This window comes from Nematostella vectensis, chromosome 9 (assembly GCF_932526225.1).
Source record: "Nematostella vectensis chromosome 9, jaNemVect1.1, whole genome shotgun sequence".
Taxonomy (NCBI): Eukaryota; Metazoa; Cnidaria; class Anthozoa; order Actiniaria; family Edwardsiidae; genus Nematostella; species Nematostella vectensis.
The window spans coordinates 10,715,375-10,734,035 of NC_064042.1; the positions used below are offsets into that span (position 1 = coordinate 10,715,375).

At 38.0% G+C, this 18,661-nt stretch overlaps 4 protein-coding genes across 6 annotated transcripts; 1 reads left to right on the forward strand and 3 right to left on the reverse strand.

Moving 5' to 3' along the window:
* Positions 1-488: 488 nt before the first annotated feature.
* LOC5512673 (profilin-1A) lies at positions 489-1,874 on the reverse strand. Its single transcript, XM_001632934.3, has 2 exons — positions 1,687-1,874; positions 489-1,041 (listed from the first exon to the last, which is right to left on the reverse strand). Exons 1-2 carry the CDS (start codon positions 1,795-1,797, stop codon positions 766-768), a joined length of 387 nt encoding a protein of 128 aa, XP_001632984.1. The 5' UTR covers positions 1,798-1,874; the 3' UTR covers positions 489-765.
* A 230-nt stretch (positions 1,875-2,104) lies between these two features.
* Positions 2,105-8,814, forward strand: LOC5512672 (replication factor C subunit 4). The gene is made up of 13 exons (XM_001632963.3): positions 2,105-2,355; positions 3,750-3,908; positions 4,485-4,545; positions 4,715-4,773; positions 5,352-5,421; positions 5,505-5,578; positions 5,966-6,086; positions 6,392-6,436; positions 6,803-6,883; positions 7,306-7,386; positions 7,525-7,569; positions 7,876-7,947; positions 8,013-8,814. Exons 1-13 carry the CDS (start codon positions 2,246-2,248, stop codon positions 8,106-8,108), a joined length of 1,074 nt encoding a protein of 357 aa, XP_001633013.2. The 5' UTR covers positions 2,105-2,245; the 3' UTR covers positions 8,109-8,814.
* Positions 8,815-9,845: 1,031 nt separating this feature from the next.
* LOC5512671 (2-acylglycerol O-acyltransferase 2) lies at positions 9,846-12,979 on the reverse strand. 3 transcript variants are annotated; one of them, XM_048731977.1, is made up of 7 exons: positions 12,657-12,739; positions 12,070-12,200; positions 11,728-11,986; positions 11,385-11,572; positions 11,075-11,294; positions 10,445-10,650; positions 9,846-10,101 (listed from the first exon to the last, which is right to left on the reverse strand). In XM_048731977.1, exons 2-7 carry the CDS (start codon positions 12,110-12,112, stop codon positions 9,947-9,949), a joined length of 1,071 nt encoding a protein of 356 aa, XP_048587934.1. In that variant the 5' UTR covers positions 12,113-12,200; positions 12,657-12,739; the 3' UTR covers positions 9,846-9,946. The 3 variants fall into 3 exon arrangements, with proteins under 3 accessions (XP_048587934.1, XP_001632983.3, XP_048587935.1); XM_001632933.3 differs by lacking the exon at positions 12,070-12,200 and having other exon boundaries at positions 12,657-12,979; XM_048731978.1 differs by lacking the exons at positions 12,070-12,200; positions 12,657-12,739 and adding an exon at positions 12,375-12,584.
* A 1,572-nt stretch (positions 12,980-14,551) lies between these two features.
* On the reverse strand, positions 14,552-18,544 carry LOC5512652 (transmembrane protein 192). Its single transcript, XM_001632932.3, has 6 exons — positions 18,420-18,544; positions 17,607-17,771; positions 16,925-17,168; positions 16,267-16,407; positions 15,307-15,421; positions 14,552-15,167 (listed from the first exon to the last, which is right to left on the reverse strand). The coding sequence occupies exons 1-6, from the start codon at positions 18,450-18,452 to the stop codon at positions 14,975-14,977; spliced, it is 891 nt and encodes a 296-aa protein (XP_001632982.3). The 5' UTR covers positions 18,453-18,544; the 3' UTR covers positions 14,552-14,974.
* Positions 18,545-18,661: the final 117 nt, after the last annotated feature.

Genomic DNA, 18,661 nt, shown 5'->3' on the forward strand with positions numbered 1-18,661 from the left:
AATCATTTATTCGTGGTAAATGCTGCATGAGAGTATGTTAGACAACCACACTGAAAAGAATAGGATTCTTACCAACTTTGAGTTAGTTCCTTCCCCCAAAGACACCCCCTTTAAATAGGAGTGGTTGCCCTCTACTAGTCATAGACGCACTGTATGTGTAGATATGTATACAGTATATGTATGGTAGTATAAAAGATCCCCAACCTTGTTCTCAAAGCCAACAACAACAAAAAAAACACAAAAAAGGAGTGGGAGGGAAACCAATATAGATCAGGATAAAATTATGTTGCCTCAAGGTGAGATATCAAATGGTTGCTCCCTAATTCTGTACCTCCAAACAAAAAGGTTTAGAGAGAAGTAGAATCATATGTTCAACATCACTAGAATAAAACATAACAATAGCTATGCCCTCCCCCCCCCCCCCCCCCCCCTCTTCAAACAAAGTTTCAAGCAGTGGCCATGCCAAAAGTAAAAGAAATAAAAGATCATTTACAGTTTAATCATTTTCTTTTTATTGAAAAATTATTTACACAACTATTTTAAATACAGAACCATTTCTCTGCCCTTATCCCCAAGACAAAGTCCTCTGGTTTACCTGCATCTTAATTAAGTAATAGTCATAAATCTAAATTTATACTTCTTGGTGAAAATCTCTTTGTTCCCCTTCATCATAATAAATATGCATGGTGATGCCTGAACCAAATCATGCTGGGTACATCTGAGTGATGGTTTAAACTGAACTGAATAACTATCATCTATGCTGGGTCAAAACCCATTAACTCTAAAGTAATCTGCAAGTTTTTCGGTCACAGCAGAACAACAACCAGGAGTCATCCCTTCACTGTAGGCCCCTATCAACAGACACTGGCTTGTAAGGACTGCAACCGCGCCCTCATTCCCCTTGCGGCAGTAGAGGGAGTGGCCTGGGTCGACTCTAATCACAAAGTACTTGGTTCGATTAAGGCACACTCCTTTGTAGTATGTCGGGCTTGGGTCTTTGGTGATTGCAGCAATCAAAACTTGGGCTTCGCTTGGAAGAACCTTTCGATCAAAACAATGAATGTGGTTATTGCTTGGGTACAATACACTGTTTTTGCAGCCCACCCTACCACTTTAAAAATTGTGCCGTTTCAGTTTTTTTTTTAATACACAATATTTCAGTGCCACGAATGAGAAAAACTACGCTGTCATGATAATGTATATGGGTAAATTCAGTTTGGTCTAGCCAAAGCACCAAATATCCTACTGAAAGAAACATGCAAAATTATTAACTGCAGACTTAAAAATAGCAACGTTTCCAGGCTACTCGAAAAACACACCAAACATTTCAAAAATAAATTCGTCATAAAACAGATCCAGAAAATACACAAATGCAATCAGTTTTAACGCAAGCTTATATAAGTATAGAAATGTAGAGCGAAGTGTCCTTTGTTTATTGAATTCTTCGCTTTCTTAGCACGCACAAAAAGTTACACAATTAAGTAAACCGATAATTTTCTCTAAAAAGGCAATAACAATATAGTTGCGCAATAAACAGACAATAAATTAGCAAAATAAATGTATATTGCCTTTGTTTTTGTCAAAGTTCAATCCCTTTTAGCAATGTCATTGGAAAATATCAAAGATAAGTTTTTTCTTGCGTGGAATAGCTAAAACTTGTCAACACGCAAAGAAATGAGAACTCACCACAAATCCTGAGCTAGAAGCGTACCGCTCGCCATTTAGACCATGAATTGAAGCTTTGGCCACTTGACTTGTGCCGAGCAAGCTCTCATCTACAAATTGCTGCCAGCTCATAGGACATTACAAGGGAAAGAGCAAAGAGTTCAAAACACTTAAAACAACGGGGTAGATCTGTATGGAATGCAATCTGCTCTTTTGATACCCGTGTAGGGGAGGGTGGGGAAAACAAAATAAACTAATCGTAAAATATATGAAAATGTTAATATACTAAACAGATTTCAACATGCTTTATAGTATTACTCGGAGAAATATCACGATTTATTAGGACAGTTTTTGTCTTTTCTCGTAATTTTATTTCTCTGTAAATGCTTCCTCCCCTCCCTCTGCAATATTTTTTTCGCTGTTCTCGTACCCATTCTCTGCGCTAGATTTTGGCGCGAAAATCCGTCTTCCATTTTGTCATGTAGACACGTTGAAGTAGCTCCAGATTCGTATTTTTCCTAAATATTTGTCATCGTGTTGTGTTGTTTGCTGTTTCATCCATTATATATACTGATTAGCCATGGAGGCGTTTCTAAAGGGTAAAACAAGCGCTAGTAGTTCATCAAAAGTGAAGCAAGGGGTTGCTGGGTCTTTGGGCAAACAGAAGTCATCGCCTTGGGTCGAGAAATAGTAAGTAAATGTAAAAAATGTAAAAAAAGACCCGAAATGATCCCAGGACCCGAGACGATCCCAAGACCCGAAATGATCCCCAAAAGTACCCCAACTGATCCTGGGACCCGAAACGATACCGAGGAGTCCCCGAAATCAACCCCAAGGAATTGCGGTAATGGACAAAGGGAAAGCAGAAGAAATATTTGCAATTCTTGAAGCATAATTAAGGGTTAACAGCGACTCGATTTCTAAACGTGACAATATCAATTTCCAATACAATACTTCTATTCCTTACATTGCCCGGCGTTAAACCCATAAACAGAGTCCAAAACAAATACACAACTTTAAATTGCTACTGAAAGGAATACAGCATAAACATAGCACAGCTTTGCTCAGATCAACCAAACTTTTGACCTTCCATCAACATTTTGCGGTTCCGACACATAACTCTGACACTATTAATCTCATTTCCGGTAAACATCACCCCTAAAAATTAATATTCATTTGACAACCAAACATGTATTTCACCACGAAATCCTTGTTTACATGAAAATGTTAATACACTAAACAGATTTCAACTTGCTTTATAGTATTATTCGGAGAAAGATCACGATTTATTAGGACAGTTTTGTCTTTTTTCGTAATTTTATTTCTCTGTAAATGCTTCCTCCCCTCCCTCTGCAATATTTTTTTTCCTGGTAAACATCACCCCTAAAAATTAATATTCATTTGACAACCAAACATGTATTTCACCACGAAATCCTTGTTTACATGAAAATGTTAATACCATAAACAGCGAATATTTACAGACACATTTTAGGCAGCCAGTTTGGCCGAGAAGATGGAATGACAAAAGCACACTGAGTAATAACTCGAACAACCCTTCTTCTTCTGATGCAAAATGTTAAGAGGATGTGGCCGGGTTCTTCTAGTTACTATCACAGGAATTGCTAATTGACCCCAATTTCTGACTCAACCACTGTATTTCCCCCGCAGTCGTATATTAAAATCTTAATACTATAGTTTTAGTTAATGTAAATTTCCTTTTGATAACACATGTTTTTAAAACTGAAAGCCAATCCTTACACATTCCTTTTGTTGCCAATTACTGCAATTCCTTGGGGTTCATTTCGGGGACTCTTGGGGATCGTTTCGGGTCCCGGGATCATTTAGGATCCTGTACAGAACACCCCTCTCCTTTACCCACCCTTCTTTACCCACATTATTGTGTTAGGGAAGGGGGGGGGGCAAGGGAGGGGTGTGGTAAAACCAAAGAAAACTCTGCGATACTGATTAAAAACTAAATTCATAAACAAAACATCCAGCTACAGCCAATCCTTAGTGATTGGCATTGTGAACACACTTGATGGTTAATTGATTGTTTTTTTGTTGTTGTTCAACACCACGTCTAGCCGTCCAAAGTGTGTTGATGATGTTGCTCAACAAGAAGAGGTTGTGATGGTATTGAAGAAGTCCCTTGAAGGTGCTGACTTGCCCAATCTGCTGTTTTATGGTCCACCTGGAACAGGAAAGACTTCAACTATTCTTGCTGTGGCTAGAGAGTTATATGGGTAGGTGAACCATTAAAAAATCGCCTTTATTATTGTTTATAATTGAAAATATGTACATTAGTTCATTTGCAAGAAAGCCTCAAAATAACCACCCACCCACCATTGAAGTTTAATGCCTTATTAATGGTATTATATTGAAAGCATCTCAAACAATCGCTTAAAATAGCAGATGGAAATGAGTTATTTGAGTATTATATTGAAAGCATCTCAAACAATCGCTTAAAATAGCAGATGGAAATGAGTTATTTGAGTATTATATTGAAAGCATCTCAAACAATCGCTTAAAATAGCAGATGGAAATGAGTTATTTGAGTGAGTCGATATCGTGCAGGAGTGTAAATTGGTGGCATGATTGGCCTTTAAAATCCATGCAAACAATAATAGCATCAGGCATTGCTGATGAGGGTGGGTTGTCATAGGTATCATGTGGAAAAAGCATTGAATTACCCATCTTTTAGCAGTCAAGGCAGGTGCACACACATCCTGCTCAACACCCTAGGTATATGCCTAGCATATTGCATATAATTTTCTAATCATTTTGGTTTCCTGATCAACAATTTTTTTTTCTTCCCACAGACATGAAATGTTGAAGCAAAGAGTTCTTGAGTTGAATGCATCTGATGAGCGAGGAATCCAGGTTTGTGCCCAGAGGCTGGTTTGCAAAGCTAGAAATTGAAGGGATATGATAAACTTGGAATTTTGGTTGTTGTTGTAAAACAACTCTGTATAGTTTTTGATTGTGTACACAAAAGTGTACTATTTGTCTGTTTAAAAGCTGGCATTCCTAAATTTATTCTATTTCACAGGTTATTAGGGATAAAGTGAAAACATTTTCTCAATTAAGTGCATCAGCATCAAGGCCAGAGTAAGTGAATGTAAAGGCTATTTCCCAAAGCAGTCACAGGGCTAGTGTGGGGGGTAACATGAAAGTCACAATGACAGGTGTATTTGAATTTTTGGGGGCTGAAAAATTGCAGGATAATTAGGCATAGAAAATGTTGTGGGATTTTTTTTTTAATATTTAAAAATATTTGTGATGACTCATGCAAAACCGAACCTTAGAGTTTTCCATTATTTGGCAAAATTCGCAACATTGGATGCTTGCATCTGTGATGCAGAATATGCATACCCACGTCATTGAACACTCATGGAACACTATAATGGAAGGCTAGCATGCGCAGCACAATTTTACTTATGAAATAGAAAGCTGTGTTCACAGGTGGTCTCATTTAACTATGTGTTGGTAAGAAAACTTTTCTGTAAACTTGCAGCATCAGTGTAGTGTTTCTGCAGCGAATTCTCACCCTACTCTATGACGATGTCCTGTCACATTAGTAGATTTTTTTTCATGTATTTTTAGGATAGATGCATAATATTTTTATGGTAGCCCGGGAAAACCTTGGATTTTTGTTTATTGTAACAGTGTTTGTGATTTGTTTGAAGTGGCAAGCCATGTCCACCCTTCAAGCTTGTTATCTTAGACGAGGCAGACTCTATGACACCGAGTGCTCAGGTCAGAATTTGCACATTTGCACACCCTTTCTATAAAAAAAACTGATATTTTAAACTCAAAATGTTAATGCTGATTTATTTTAGGCTGCACTTAGAAGAACAATGGAAAAACAGACTAAAACCACAAGATTCTGTCTCATCTGTAACTATGTCAGTAGGTATGTGCATATTGCATTATGTATGAGTCGTAAAATGTAATATTTAGCATGAAGATGAAAGTTTTGGTAACTGCAATTTTCAATCATTCTAGGACGTTGTGTCAATAATTTCCAACTGCTGATCTGCTTTTTGTTTCTGTCATTCAAACTAACTGAATTATATTTGGTGTTGTTTGATTTGTCAGTACCTTTAAAAGTGGTGGCATGATTGGAAATCGTTTCAGTGTTGGCCAATGAATGCATGAAAATCATTTCAATGAGGAATGTACTTCATATTTCACAAGTTTCTTTGTGGGCATACTCATCTTTGCTTCAAACAATATAGATGATAATTGTCTTGTTATCTTTCTCTTATAAAATATGCATGTTTGTTTTCATATTATTTAGAATCATTGAGCCTTTGACATCTCGGTGTTCCAAGTTTCGCTTCAAACCTTTATCAAGTGAAATACTAGAGAGAAGATTGAAGGAAATTTGTGTCAAAGAAGAGGTCAATTGTGAGGATAAGGTAATGACGTTATGCTACAAAAGTACTTTACAAATTTAGGTGACATAAGATTGTCTCATTTGCAGTATTTAGCCTGTCCAGCTGCACAACCACTTAATTTTGGACACTCTTAACAATTTGCATCGATGTGAAACATTGCAATTTGCTTCGAATTGATACACTAAATAAACAGGGTTAATCAACGCTGATTGCCGCTATGCATTAAAGCTTCCACGCCTGGTGCTGAACAAACATGAAACTAAGCTAAGCAGTTCTGGTAAGAATTTATTATTGTACATAATATTATTTGTTTCTAAATTTTGTAGGCCATTGATGAAGTCATTAAGATTTCTGAGGGAGACATGAGAAAGGTACACCTGATCTCGAATCACCACCATACCAACACAATTTCATTGTTTCAGTCAGACATCACAGCCAAAAATCATTACAACAGATTAATTTTCTTCATTTTTCTTGTTTTGTTATTTTTCTCTATTTCTGGTTACATTGATTTTCCAATATCCTGCATGCGTGTACACAGGGGGGGGGGGGGGTGTATTATTATACCTACTGTATGACTGTGTACCCCACCAGCCGCTCACCCCCTAGCAATTACTGGGTACATGCCTGTCCTGTATCATTTCTTGACCTTATTAAATGTTTCAATAAATCCTGACAAGTTGCTAGTAAAAGAATATCTCTTTACAGTATATAACTGAAATGTATTTTTCCTGTAGGCAATAACATTTCTACAGAGTGCACACCGCCTGAAAGGAGACTCTGGTATTGTAGCTGAGGACATTATAGAAATTGCAGGGGTAGGTTTATTCTTCTTTTGAACATTGAATAATAAGCAACAGGCTTTTGGTAACAGTGTTAGATAGATGTAATCTTAACCAATTTGCAGTATTATAGCTGAATTTGTTGTTGCATGACCGCTGAGAATTCGAATCCATTTCTTGACTGGAAAAGGGCATAGTCAATGATAACACAGTGACCAATCAATTCCCTTACTGGGTGCAGTCAAATGTTTTATGACCCAAATGTGAAAACATGAAAGCTACCAATTGGTTGAGATGGTTTATTGACCACAAGCTACTCCCAAACAAAGATTTTTGATTCTCCAAGGTCATGCAATAACAGATGTGGCATCTATGTAGAAAGTAAAGTCTGTATCATGAAGCCTTCTCTTTATCTTATACTAATTCTACACTAAGATTGCTGCTCCATTGACTTTCAGGCCATTCCGGACAACTTGATAAAGTCCTTGTTTGATGCCAGCAGATCTGACTCTTATCAAAAGCTAGAGGGTGTTGTCAAGGTAATGATAAATAGTTTGTACTGGGACTTTCAATATCTATTGATTCTATTTAAAAAAAAAAAATTAAAATTTTTTGTCCAGAGAGGGTGGGGGTTGGTTTGGTTTTCATACTGAAGAATGTCCACTTGAAATTTCCAGGAAATTATTGCAGAGGGACATGCAGCATCACAACTGATTGGCCAGGTAATGTAACATGTTATACATAGACAGGCATGTATGTGGGGCGTTGTGCCCTCGTGTGAAGGGCGGGGGTATAGAAAGTGTATGGTTTTGGCAGTTATACAAGTGATACATGGACCAGCCTGTATGAGGGTGCTGCACTAGTGTAAGGTGGGAGGTTAAAGTCATCGCTTGGTGTGTTAGTTTTACTAGCGATACTTGGTTTAGCTTGTATGAGGGGTGTTGTAGTACTAGTGTTGGCAAGTATGTCATATCAAGTTTATAAGCAAGTATGTTATATCATACAGTAACCTTACCATTTGATTGTAGGTTCATGACCAAATTGTTCAAATGGAAGATTTGAATGATCATCAGAAATCAGCAATAATGGAGAAAATTGCTGTGAGTAGAATTTTGAATGTTAATACAGCTTCAACGTTGGTAACTTTAGTTTCCTTTGTTTTCAGATTGTCGACAAATGTCTGATAGATGGTGCCGACGAGTACCTACAAGTTCTCAGTATGTGTTCTGTAATGATGCAGCAATTTTGCCATGCTGGGTAGTGGAATGCCTTATCTTATGTATTAACAGGCTCCATCTGTACAGAAAATATAGAAAAACAACAGTAAACATAAATACCATGGTCTGTATGGACCAAAAAGATGTTATTATACAAAAATTTTACCGTGCAGTGAAATACCATATCCATAATTTATGGGTTCTCTGCACATACAACTTAAGAGTAAGTACGCAGCTGCTTTGTCTCCTATTATCTTTGTTCTACAAAGGAGTTCTTTTGTCTCTATTCTTCTCGTTCTTTGTGTCGAGGTGCGGATATTTTTCATTTGCCCAATCAAATTGCAGCTTGTAAGAGCTGCGTACTGACCCCAACGTCATGCTGGAGCAGTATATCAATTCTCCTGGATTAATGGGCTGCCTGTGTAGGGTACATTTTCTCTTTCAATGGCTTTGCTTTGCCTGGATTTATGGGCTTCCTGTTTATGTGTCAGTGTGTCACAATACAACATGCGGCTTGATGTACACCACCTTCTAAAGTCATATATCTTCCTAGGATAAGAACATCTGCACTGTCATTGTATGACAATTGTTCATTGATAGGTAGCCATCACCATCTACCCTGGATCAATGGGCTTCCTTTGTAATTAAAATGCAGCCTTTACACAGATATACTTAGCCCTTCTTTCCTTATTATTTCCCCTGAATCTTTTTCTTCTGTTTTCTGTGAATAAAGCTGAAAGAGCATCAAGTTGTTTTCCTTTAGTCTCCTGGTTTGTTATAGCAATTCTCAACTTGAACTAGGCAACTAGAAAATTTGCAATTCGAGATAGAGAAGCAAGACACAATTTCTTACAATGGCCATCGGTTCCTTGTATTCCGGACTGATTCTTGAACACAAATAATGTGAGGCCGAAAAGTACATACCAAGATTTTTGCTTTTTAAGATATTTTTTCCTTGATCATCCTTGCGCTATGTATAAGCTCAGGGACAAAAAGCTCAAATTACAATGACACTTTACTAAAAGTCGCATCAATTTAAAAAAAGTCGCATTTGATATTTTGTTTGCTATTACTCACTAAGTACCTAGAGAAATTTTCCACCTTATTAGATGTGAAATGAGCTTATTGGAAGCGTTAAGTCATGTTTTTCCTTCATGTCAGGCAACTATGCTTTTTGTACGTGGCCTTGTTGTCTGGTGGGAAGTTTAATTGCCCTTCAAACAAAATGAAAGCTCCTGAATTTTTCTCCAATTCTGTTTATTCTTGTGGCTAGTTGGTCACCTGAAAGGTCAGTTAGTTCAAGTCCAAGATTGCCTGTATGAATTTTTTAAGATAAATTCATTGAACCTTACGCTGGTTCTAAAGCCTCAATAGTATCTTGCTTGCATTAAAAAAACCTCCTTGGCTTGTACAGAGAGATGTGTGAGGGTCTAGGACTAGGACTAGTTTTTTGTTTCATGAAAAGGCATGATCTGATCTAACAGCTGTGCTCTCTGGATCCTGTATGTTGCCTTGCTCTGTTATGTATATTAAATATATGTGAAGGTGATAAATGAAAATAACCAAAACAAAATATGCAAATGTCTCCACCTTTTTTATACCAGGGTTATACCTTTTAGAAGCACTGGTTATTAAACCAGGGTCCAGTTCCTAGAAAGGAGAGGGGAGAATGCCCATTTTACCCAATCAAATGTCAAGACAGCCATATTTATCCCTGGGGTTAATGGCTAACTTGCTTTCTAGGAACCGGCCCTAGTAGAATAAACTAAACTCAGAGTTTGTTATTTTTCTGTTTTATTTAAAAATATGTTTGTCAGTATTTACAGCTGGAAAAAAAATAATATATTCAATTGAAACACACATTATTTCTTATCTGAAAGGTTCATAAATAGAGCAGCTCTGTGCCTTTAGGTACATTGTATTGGCTTTTGTGATTGTCAAACAGCTCACGTAGGTCTCTAAGATATCTGCTGTGCAAGGCATCAACCTCTTTTTGAGATGGCTGTGCTATCTTGGACACTGGGATTGGTCTGCCAACTTAAAAAAATAAATAAAAAGTCACACGATGGAACAAATTGTGAATTTAAATATATATTTTTTCCCAATAACCTAGTTTAAAAACCACCTTATGAGTCATTTTTGTATTATAAAGCTGATATTTTTTTTTTTACAAAAAGGGTTATGGCAGAGTGCAAAGATGTTAACACAACTATTGGGGGAATTTTCTGGGGGTGACATTTACTCTGAAAATTAAATGTAAATGACTAGAAGGGACGTGGCTGTGCCCCCCCAATATTTTTATCATGACCCCTCCCCCCACATACACACAAATATTTCAAGGCCTGCTACAACTCTGTTCTCAGGCTAACAAATGTCTTACCAACAATATTTACTGGTGTTCTATATGGCATCAATATTCCAAAGCGTCCATGGATCAGCACTATAGAAGAGAGAGTGACACCAAGATACTTGCGCCCCATTTTACGTAGCCATAAATTGAAGTGCCAAAACCTGGAACCCATGGTGTTAAACAGTTGAGACATGACATCGTTCTGTCCAAAAGCAATCACTGGAACCAGTGGGGATCTGTTGGAGAAGAATGCCAATCCTCAAATAAGTTATAAAGGAGGGGTCCAGGATTTCTATAACTTTGTAGTAAATGCCCCTTCATCTTGAATGATACAATTTCACTTACCACCCCCCACTTCAAAAATATGCTGTGCGGCCAATGCATCCAGGTATAGGGATACAGTTTTCAGACTGAGGACATTGATATGGCACTTCCCAGGAATGGATTTGAATATGTCTAGAGATTATAACTACATTACTGTTTACATTACTACTGTATTAAAAAAAATTATACCTGAGCAATGTGAAGTATTGAATGCAACGTATAACATGTTTCTTAAGGGTTTCCAATTGTGATTGCTGCATGATGGCAAGGGTATACGGCTTATCTCTCATGAAATGCCTTTAAAGGTGAGGTGGAGTTTTGATGGATTTGTCCTACCCTGTCTCAAGTGCCAGTTTTGCGAATCCTTTCCGGTTCTTTAGGGTAAGTGCATACAATCCTTCCTTGGCATTCATCACCTCAGCGGCTCCTCCCACTACGACTATGACAGAATGACCTGGCCCTAGATGAGTCAGAGCACACTCTAGGGACTCCCTTGCAACATCAACAAAGCCAAGACTTAGAAGGATCTCTCGGAAAAGAAAGGAGTGCAGTATACCTGGTGGGAAAACAAAAAAATAATCGGTTACATAACGATACAGATTATTTTATTTTTAGCTTAGCTTTAGCTTTATAAACAGTGACTCACTAGAATGGGCTGTCATGTGTGGTGTTATTCCTGGGAACAAATCCCTAAATCCACAGGCATCTGACACCATCCCCACAACCGCTCCTTCAAGAATATACCCATGGGGATGGTAGCCGAATATATAGTTTCTTTTAGGATCAAGACCAGCTGTTTTTTCTAGTGTAATTGGGTAGTAATCTCGCATGTATCTGGAAAAAAAATGTATTAATATTAAATAAATAAATGCTTGGTATGTGCACCTGCCTTGGCTACCAAAAAGTTGGTCAGTACTTTTTATTAAAGGATCATCATATACTACCCTTCTGTGCACCCCCTCATCAAATCTTGTCTTCTCGCCACCTACCTAAATACTGGTAGTCCCCTCATAAAGTCATTCCCAAATTTACGGCCTCCCTTCTTCTGTGTATTCCAGTCATAGACTGCCCATAAAAGATACAGAGCCACAAGAAACCACAGACGGGTGAATAGCAGGAGTAGGAAGGCAGCGCTTGTGATGTGTATAGCGCCGGTACAGGTTAAAGCATAGTATAGTGCCGTAGACATGTATTCTAGGGTGCTTTGAAGGCGGTGTTTGGTATTACTGGTGCTGCACATATTTTTTTCTGAGAAAAAAAAAACAGTTACAGCGCAACCACGAAAACCGTAAACACCTTTATTATCACCTAAATGTTTATTGTCTACTGACGAATCAGACGCAAGAATTTAGACACTGAGACTTGTTGAGACATGTTTCCAGTTGACTGTTTGAATATCTCGCGAGTGATTGGTCAGAACAAACATTCCATATTTCCGGTGTTCATGGTTAAATTGGTCCCGCTGTAAACATGAAAACAAACAAAAATCATCACATTTTCATTTTTTTGTTTTTATCGTTCTTGTCAGCACCCGCATTAAATTTTTGCCCGGCTTTTAAAAAAGTTAATCTTTTAAATAGCAGAATCAATCCTCTCCCTTCCTCCCCACTCCCCTCCCCCATCACAAAAATCTTACCTCTAAACGATGCTCAGTTCACAAAGATTTAGGAGTACTTTAGTAGTCAAGGGTTGACAAAAGAAAGGTTTTAACAGGTTGTATAAATATCCCAAGCTGTAGTGACGTTGGTTGTTTTCCTTGTTTGTTTGATAAGCCGACGAGAGGCTAAATATCAATTACATAACAAATATTTTTTAACTGCAGGCACTTTAAAATGTAACTTATTTAAAGCAGTAGAGTGGTTAAGCAAGCTTTAAGACTGAGAAAATGCAAGTAAGTAAGAAAATGCAAGTAAAATACCTTTTTTCCACAGAGATATTTCGCGTTGTTTTCGTTTTTTATCGCCGGTCATTTAAAAACTGTGTAACCTGGCCACAGGCTTACCATCCTAGATGTAGATCTAGATGTTTTTTTATTGGTACCATATAACTTTTGTTACATAGGTTGTTTCAACCAATAAATTTCTAAATTTCCTTTCCTTATTTTATTTCCTTATTTCCTTTCCTTATACACATACACATAAAAATGTGCTTTGCAAACAGCTTTTTGCACCTTTTTTGGCGGGTTTAAAGCCGCATTTTCACCAGTTTACTTCTGGAGGTCCGAAGGAAACCTCAACCGTTATAAGACAAAAAAATCTATTAAAATCCGGGATCCGCTCTAAATTATCAATTAAATCCTCAAAGAAACTTCCAATAAACACACTGCTTTCAATATTTTTCGCGTTCGGAGATTGTTACGTAATCGGCCGGAAGTAAACTGGTGACAATGCGGCTTTAAGAGTAGAGCTGTTCCTTGTTGTGGAATCTAATTTTGTCTTTTCCCAGAACATCAAGCATTTCTTTCCTAAGGTTATCATAGATGGGACACCTCAGTAGGAAGTGCCACTCATCTTCTGTTCCATTTAAGTCGCATTGCTGGCAGAGAATCTGAAAGATTCTTCCAATTCTGCTATCCCTTGTGGTTTCAAAGATTCTTCCAATTCTGCTATCCCTATCAAAGATCAGATAATTCCAGCTTTTTTGTCGGTAATTTACATTAGAACTATTAAGGCTGAAGATTGATTCGATTCCGAATGTGCTCTCTTAGGGGTGAGAATTGCTGCTAACCACACCCAAAAATGTTATTTCTTAGGCCCGATTCATACTCTGCGCTCCTTGCAGTGCCGAATTTAATTTTTTTTATTTGTATCGACACAAATACATTGGGTTCACCGTTGGTTCAGATGTCGCACTAAATTAGTCGCGCTCAATAGGTTGCGAGTAGTAAAAATTGACTTTATGCAGATCTGTTGCACATCTGAAAAAAATATATTTGATATGATACATCAATAGTTCGACGTTTGAATCTGTGTCGGGCTTTTATCGTGCAGCACGACTGGTGCTGCCGCGCTTAGTGCCGTGACGAACTTGATTGATTCAGTCGTCGAACTATTCAAATTCCCAATCGAAACAATTAGATTCGCCTAGCGCGCTCAATAGGTTGCGAGCGTAGTAAAAATTGACTTAATGCAGATCTGTTGCACAACTTAAAAAAAATCTTTTTGATTTGATACATTAATAATTCGACGTTTGAATCTGTGTCGTGCTTTTGTCGTGCCGCACGACTGGTGCAGCCGCGCTTAGTGCCGTGACGAACTTAATTGATTCAGTCGTCGAACTATTCATGTTCCCAATCCAAACAATTAGATTCGGCGAGACAGGAGCGCGACCTATGAGTCTGGCTTTATGGTTAAAATTAATCTCGCCGACGATCACTCCACCCCGTCTGTTTTCATGGGATTCCACCTATTTAGTTTATAACTACTATTTAGTATGCAAGAGAACCACAGAATGGTATCTCTAAGAATGGGTCCCTCCACCTACTACACCTTTATATAATTTTTTTTGTTTAAGTACAAATATAAACTTGAAAGATTAAACTTATCCGCGAAAAGATAACAATCATCAGTTCGCTTCTTGATACCACTCGCTATAGTTGCTATCTATAGCTATCGTCGTTACTAGCACTATTTAAAAGACAAGCTGGCTGCAAAACAAAAAACAAAACGCACCAAGGCGTATGACAATGTGTTGAGCATCAGGGCCTTGTTAAACCTTATACGCCAGTGCAAGAGGAAAGAGGAGTTGAAAGGCACCAGCGAAGACACAATTTCAGCTTCACATGAAGCAAGCAAGGCCTTTGCTTTTCTTTTCTTTTTGTCTGGGGATATCCTCAGTCATTCCTTGTATTTGATAGGCTTCCATATCATTTTTGTACAATCCCGACTCTAGTGCTATCTGCCCGCATGAAATTTACACATCCAATAACGGTTACAAGATGCGAGTTTTTTTTTTTAAACGCATCCTCACAAACCTTTTTTTTTTCAGTAAACCTTATAAAGGTTTTTTTTCAGTAAACCTTATAAGAATACTTTATCTACACAATTTTTATTGCTGTTTTTTTTTCTAGATTTTGTGGTTTTTCATATTTTCTAACGATACAATCTATAATTTTCCCTTCCCATTCTGCTACCTAAAGCGACAAAATAACAGCAAGCCAGCCAAACTGAGCAAAAGTTGCTCGAAAAGCTTCAGAAATATAATATATTATTTTCATAATCTTGGAGTCAGTTGCTTTTAGTTGGTAATAGTTCGTTCAAGTCTTGGAGCCATCATGTCTCTTGGTACGATAGAGGTATGAGAAGGGCTTGTCTGCGCTTGCTGCTGCATCACTTTCATTAAACGTCTCCCAAGGTTAGCATTATGCTGCTGTAAATATCTAATCATGTCCGCTTGTTTTTCTAAGATCTCATCTAAGTATTCACCGTCCCTGAAAATAACAAAAACCTTTTTTTATAATTAATTATAAAAAAATATCCAGGTAGAAAGGTTGAAAGACAGACAGTGGATAGATGGTGAACAGGTGGGCGGGCGGCAGACAGACAGTCTTTAGAGGCTGAGTTTGGTACCTGAATCCAGTTTCTGATGTTGTCTGAGAAAGACCTGTTGCTGTGAACCCATTCAAGAAGTCAGTATCTTCAGCATCAGGGGCTGGTTTAGACTTGTTAAACTTGATCACCTTGACTGCAAAGGAAGCCATTCACAAATATCATACCAATACAAATAGTGCTTAAAGTGAGTGATAATATGGAGGGGCGGATGAAGGAGTTCTAAGAAAGGGGGCTAGATTCGTTGTTCTTTCTTGGTTTTTCATGGTATTCTTTGCAAAATCTTAGGAAATAGGGGGAATGGGGCCAGCTGCTCTGGCCCGCCCCCAGATCCACCCACAGCCTAGAGTACCATAAAGCAACAGATCCACCTATAGCCTAAAGTACCATAAAGCAACAGATCCACCTATAGCCTAGAGTACCATAAAGCAACAGATCCACCCATGACCTAGAGTACCATAAAGCAACAGATCCACCCACAGCCTAGAGTACCATAAAGCAACAGATCCACCTACAGCCTAGAGTACCATAAAGCAACAGATCCACCCACAGCCTAGAGTACCACAAAGCAACAGATCCACCCACAGCCTAGAGTACCATAAAGCAACAGATCCACCCATAGCCTAGAGTACCATAAAGCAACAGATCCACCCACAGCCTGGAGTACCATAAAGCAACAGATCCACCCACAGCCTAGAGTATAATAAAGCAACAGATCCACCCACAGCCTAGAGTACCATAAAGCAACAGATCCACCCACAGCCTAGAGTACCATAAAGCAACAGATCCACCCACAGCCTAGAGTACCATAAAGCAACAGATCCACCCATAACCTAGAGTACCATAAAGCAACAAAGTTCATGCTTGACCATTTTTGTCAAATATATGCCAAGAGGGTGGAAGCAAAGAGGGGGTGGCAACATTAAGTTCCCACCCTAAAATTAAGTGATAACCTTCTCTTTATCCTGTAATCATGCATACCTAGATACCATATGATTCCAGGAAGCATTATAACCAACTCCAGCATAAAAACTATTTGGAGGACCTGAACCATCTTTATAACTGGCTTTATTTTATTATCATTAGCAAACAGAGCTGTTAGAACCAGGAGAACTGCATTTCCTGAAAATGACAGAGAAGTATAAGTCAGGAAAAATATAATTGTACAAGGAGCTGGTATATCCCAAGGCAGGGGAGGAATAGTGTGTGCTTCTTCTGTCCATAAATCATTGCCATTCAAATGCAGAATGACATGAAAAATATAGATGTTAGGGAAAACGTGTGAAACATGAATGATTATATAATCGTCACCAGCACACTTATCTGCAATCAAATCTCACACCATTTATTTTATAATGGAAGGAATCTGAAAATGTAGCTTTTTAGTTTTTTCAAAGGGTAATTCAATTAATGAATTTTTTTATAAGGCATAAATTTTCCTGCCCTGGAGACAAGGATCATTTTGTGCGAAAGGGTGGTTGTATTGAGCTCACAGAACCACCCCTGGCTATGCAAAGCATTTTTTATTACTAATATTACAAACTCTGGAGTGTTCCTTGAGTACTTTAAATTCCATTCTGTATTTGTTATACACTAATTTCATCTATAGGTTGGTTCTTGGGCCTTATTATAGCCTTACCTAAACATAGGACATTATAAGGCATTCTGCGGATTTCCTTGGTTTCTCGGAACAACTTGAGGTAGCCCAGTCCTTGTGAGATGTGGTGAGCATGCTGCAAATATCTGTCAGCGAGAAATATGACGAGCCATAATGCGACATGAATGAGAATAAGGAAGTCAAACAATGCTTCTTGTCCAGTGCTTATCCATGTGAAGCTTATGTCTACATGATCCAAGACAAACAATGCAACAGCATAGCCAATCTGTGAAAAAACAACAACAACCAACCAAAGCTGTAGCAGGCCTTGAAATATTGGGGGCACGATATAGAAGCATTAAAAGTCAAGCCCCTACTGTTTCTTATCCTTATAATTTTTGAAAATATGGAGGGGGGCAACACACACGCCTATGCTCCAACCCCTCCTACAGCCCTGACATAAATCTACCAATCCAGGCAAACTATAGGGGGTTTTGAGTGTTTGTAGTTAAGTACAACATAAAAAGACTACAGTCATGCTCTTAAAACACCTGGCGGCCTGCATTGTGAAAACAGTGAAATGAGTCATTACAGGAAGTGTTGACATAACATAGGCAGCAGACAAGGAGGGCTTTTAAAAATGACAGAGCAGAGGCCCCTTCCCTTCCTTTGGTATACAACCAGCCAAAAAAATGTTTATAACTTAGTATAAGGTGATATTTACCAATAGAAGTAGTTCGAGTATTACCACCCAAGCAGTGGAAAGTCTGTGAAATGACGGCTCTGTCATGAGCCCCGCATGAAGTGATGATGCATCATGTGACAAGTCTTCCTCTTGCGGCGATGTTCGATGTGCTGGGATGGAGTCCTGGCGCCCAAAGAAAAAGCCCTTGAAAGAAAAAAAAAAACATCAGGACAGTAGGTTGCAGTACATACTAGTGGGGTGTAGCTATAGAAACATTCTATCTACACAAAAGTACTAGCCTCTGAATACATGTCAAAATCTAAATATATTTTTGTTAATTTTCTGCAAAACGTGGAAATGTAAAAAAATAAATTGTATCGTGTTCTGTTAGTTCTCCCTGGGTCAATTGAAATAAGAAGTAAACTTAAGTTAATAATTGTTAAATAAAATGAAACAGTAACACAACAATAAACAACAACAACTTTGTTATTAGCTATGTGAAATTGCCTTTCAAAAATAATGGAGAAAAATCAGAGGCCATAAGATTCTGTAGTAGTGGAATAAAATCAACCAAACACAAAAATGTCAATAGCCAAACAAATAGAGCTCATGAGTCAAGTTTCCAAACAGGAGACAGTGTAATGTATATAAAACAGAAGAGGGATGCGTTTTTATGTCACAATACTGTGAAAACACCACTTTGGTCAAACGCTACAAAAATAAATAAAAACACAATTTTCCTAATTTAGGTCACGAGACTAGGAAAATTCCAAAAAAAGTAAAGAAAAAACCATTTCAAGTATTCTGCAAGAAAAATACTAGATTTAGGAAGAATCCATCACAGCCACTTACTCCTTGTCCCTGGTCAATGCTAAGGCTGGTCATATCTGAGTATTTTCCACAGTAAAAGGGCTAAAGAACAGTCCAAGAAATGAACATTATTGCAATCACTTCTCAAATAGCTCAAGTGAAGTATGCAAATCAACTAAACCCAGTCTCCGCCTAGGCTCTAGACGCACAGGAAGCCCAAACCTTTGAGGACAGGAAACGAGCTCTTGCTACAAGCATCTAACCATATAATCAAATACTAAAAA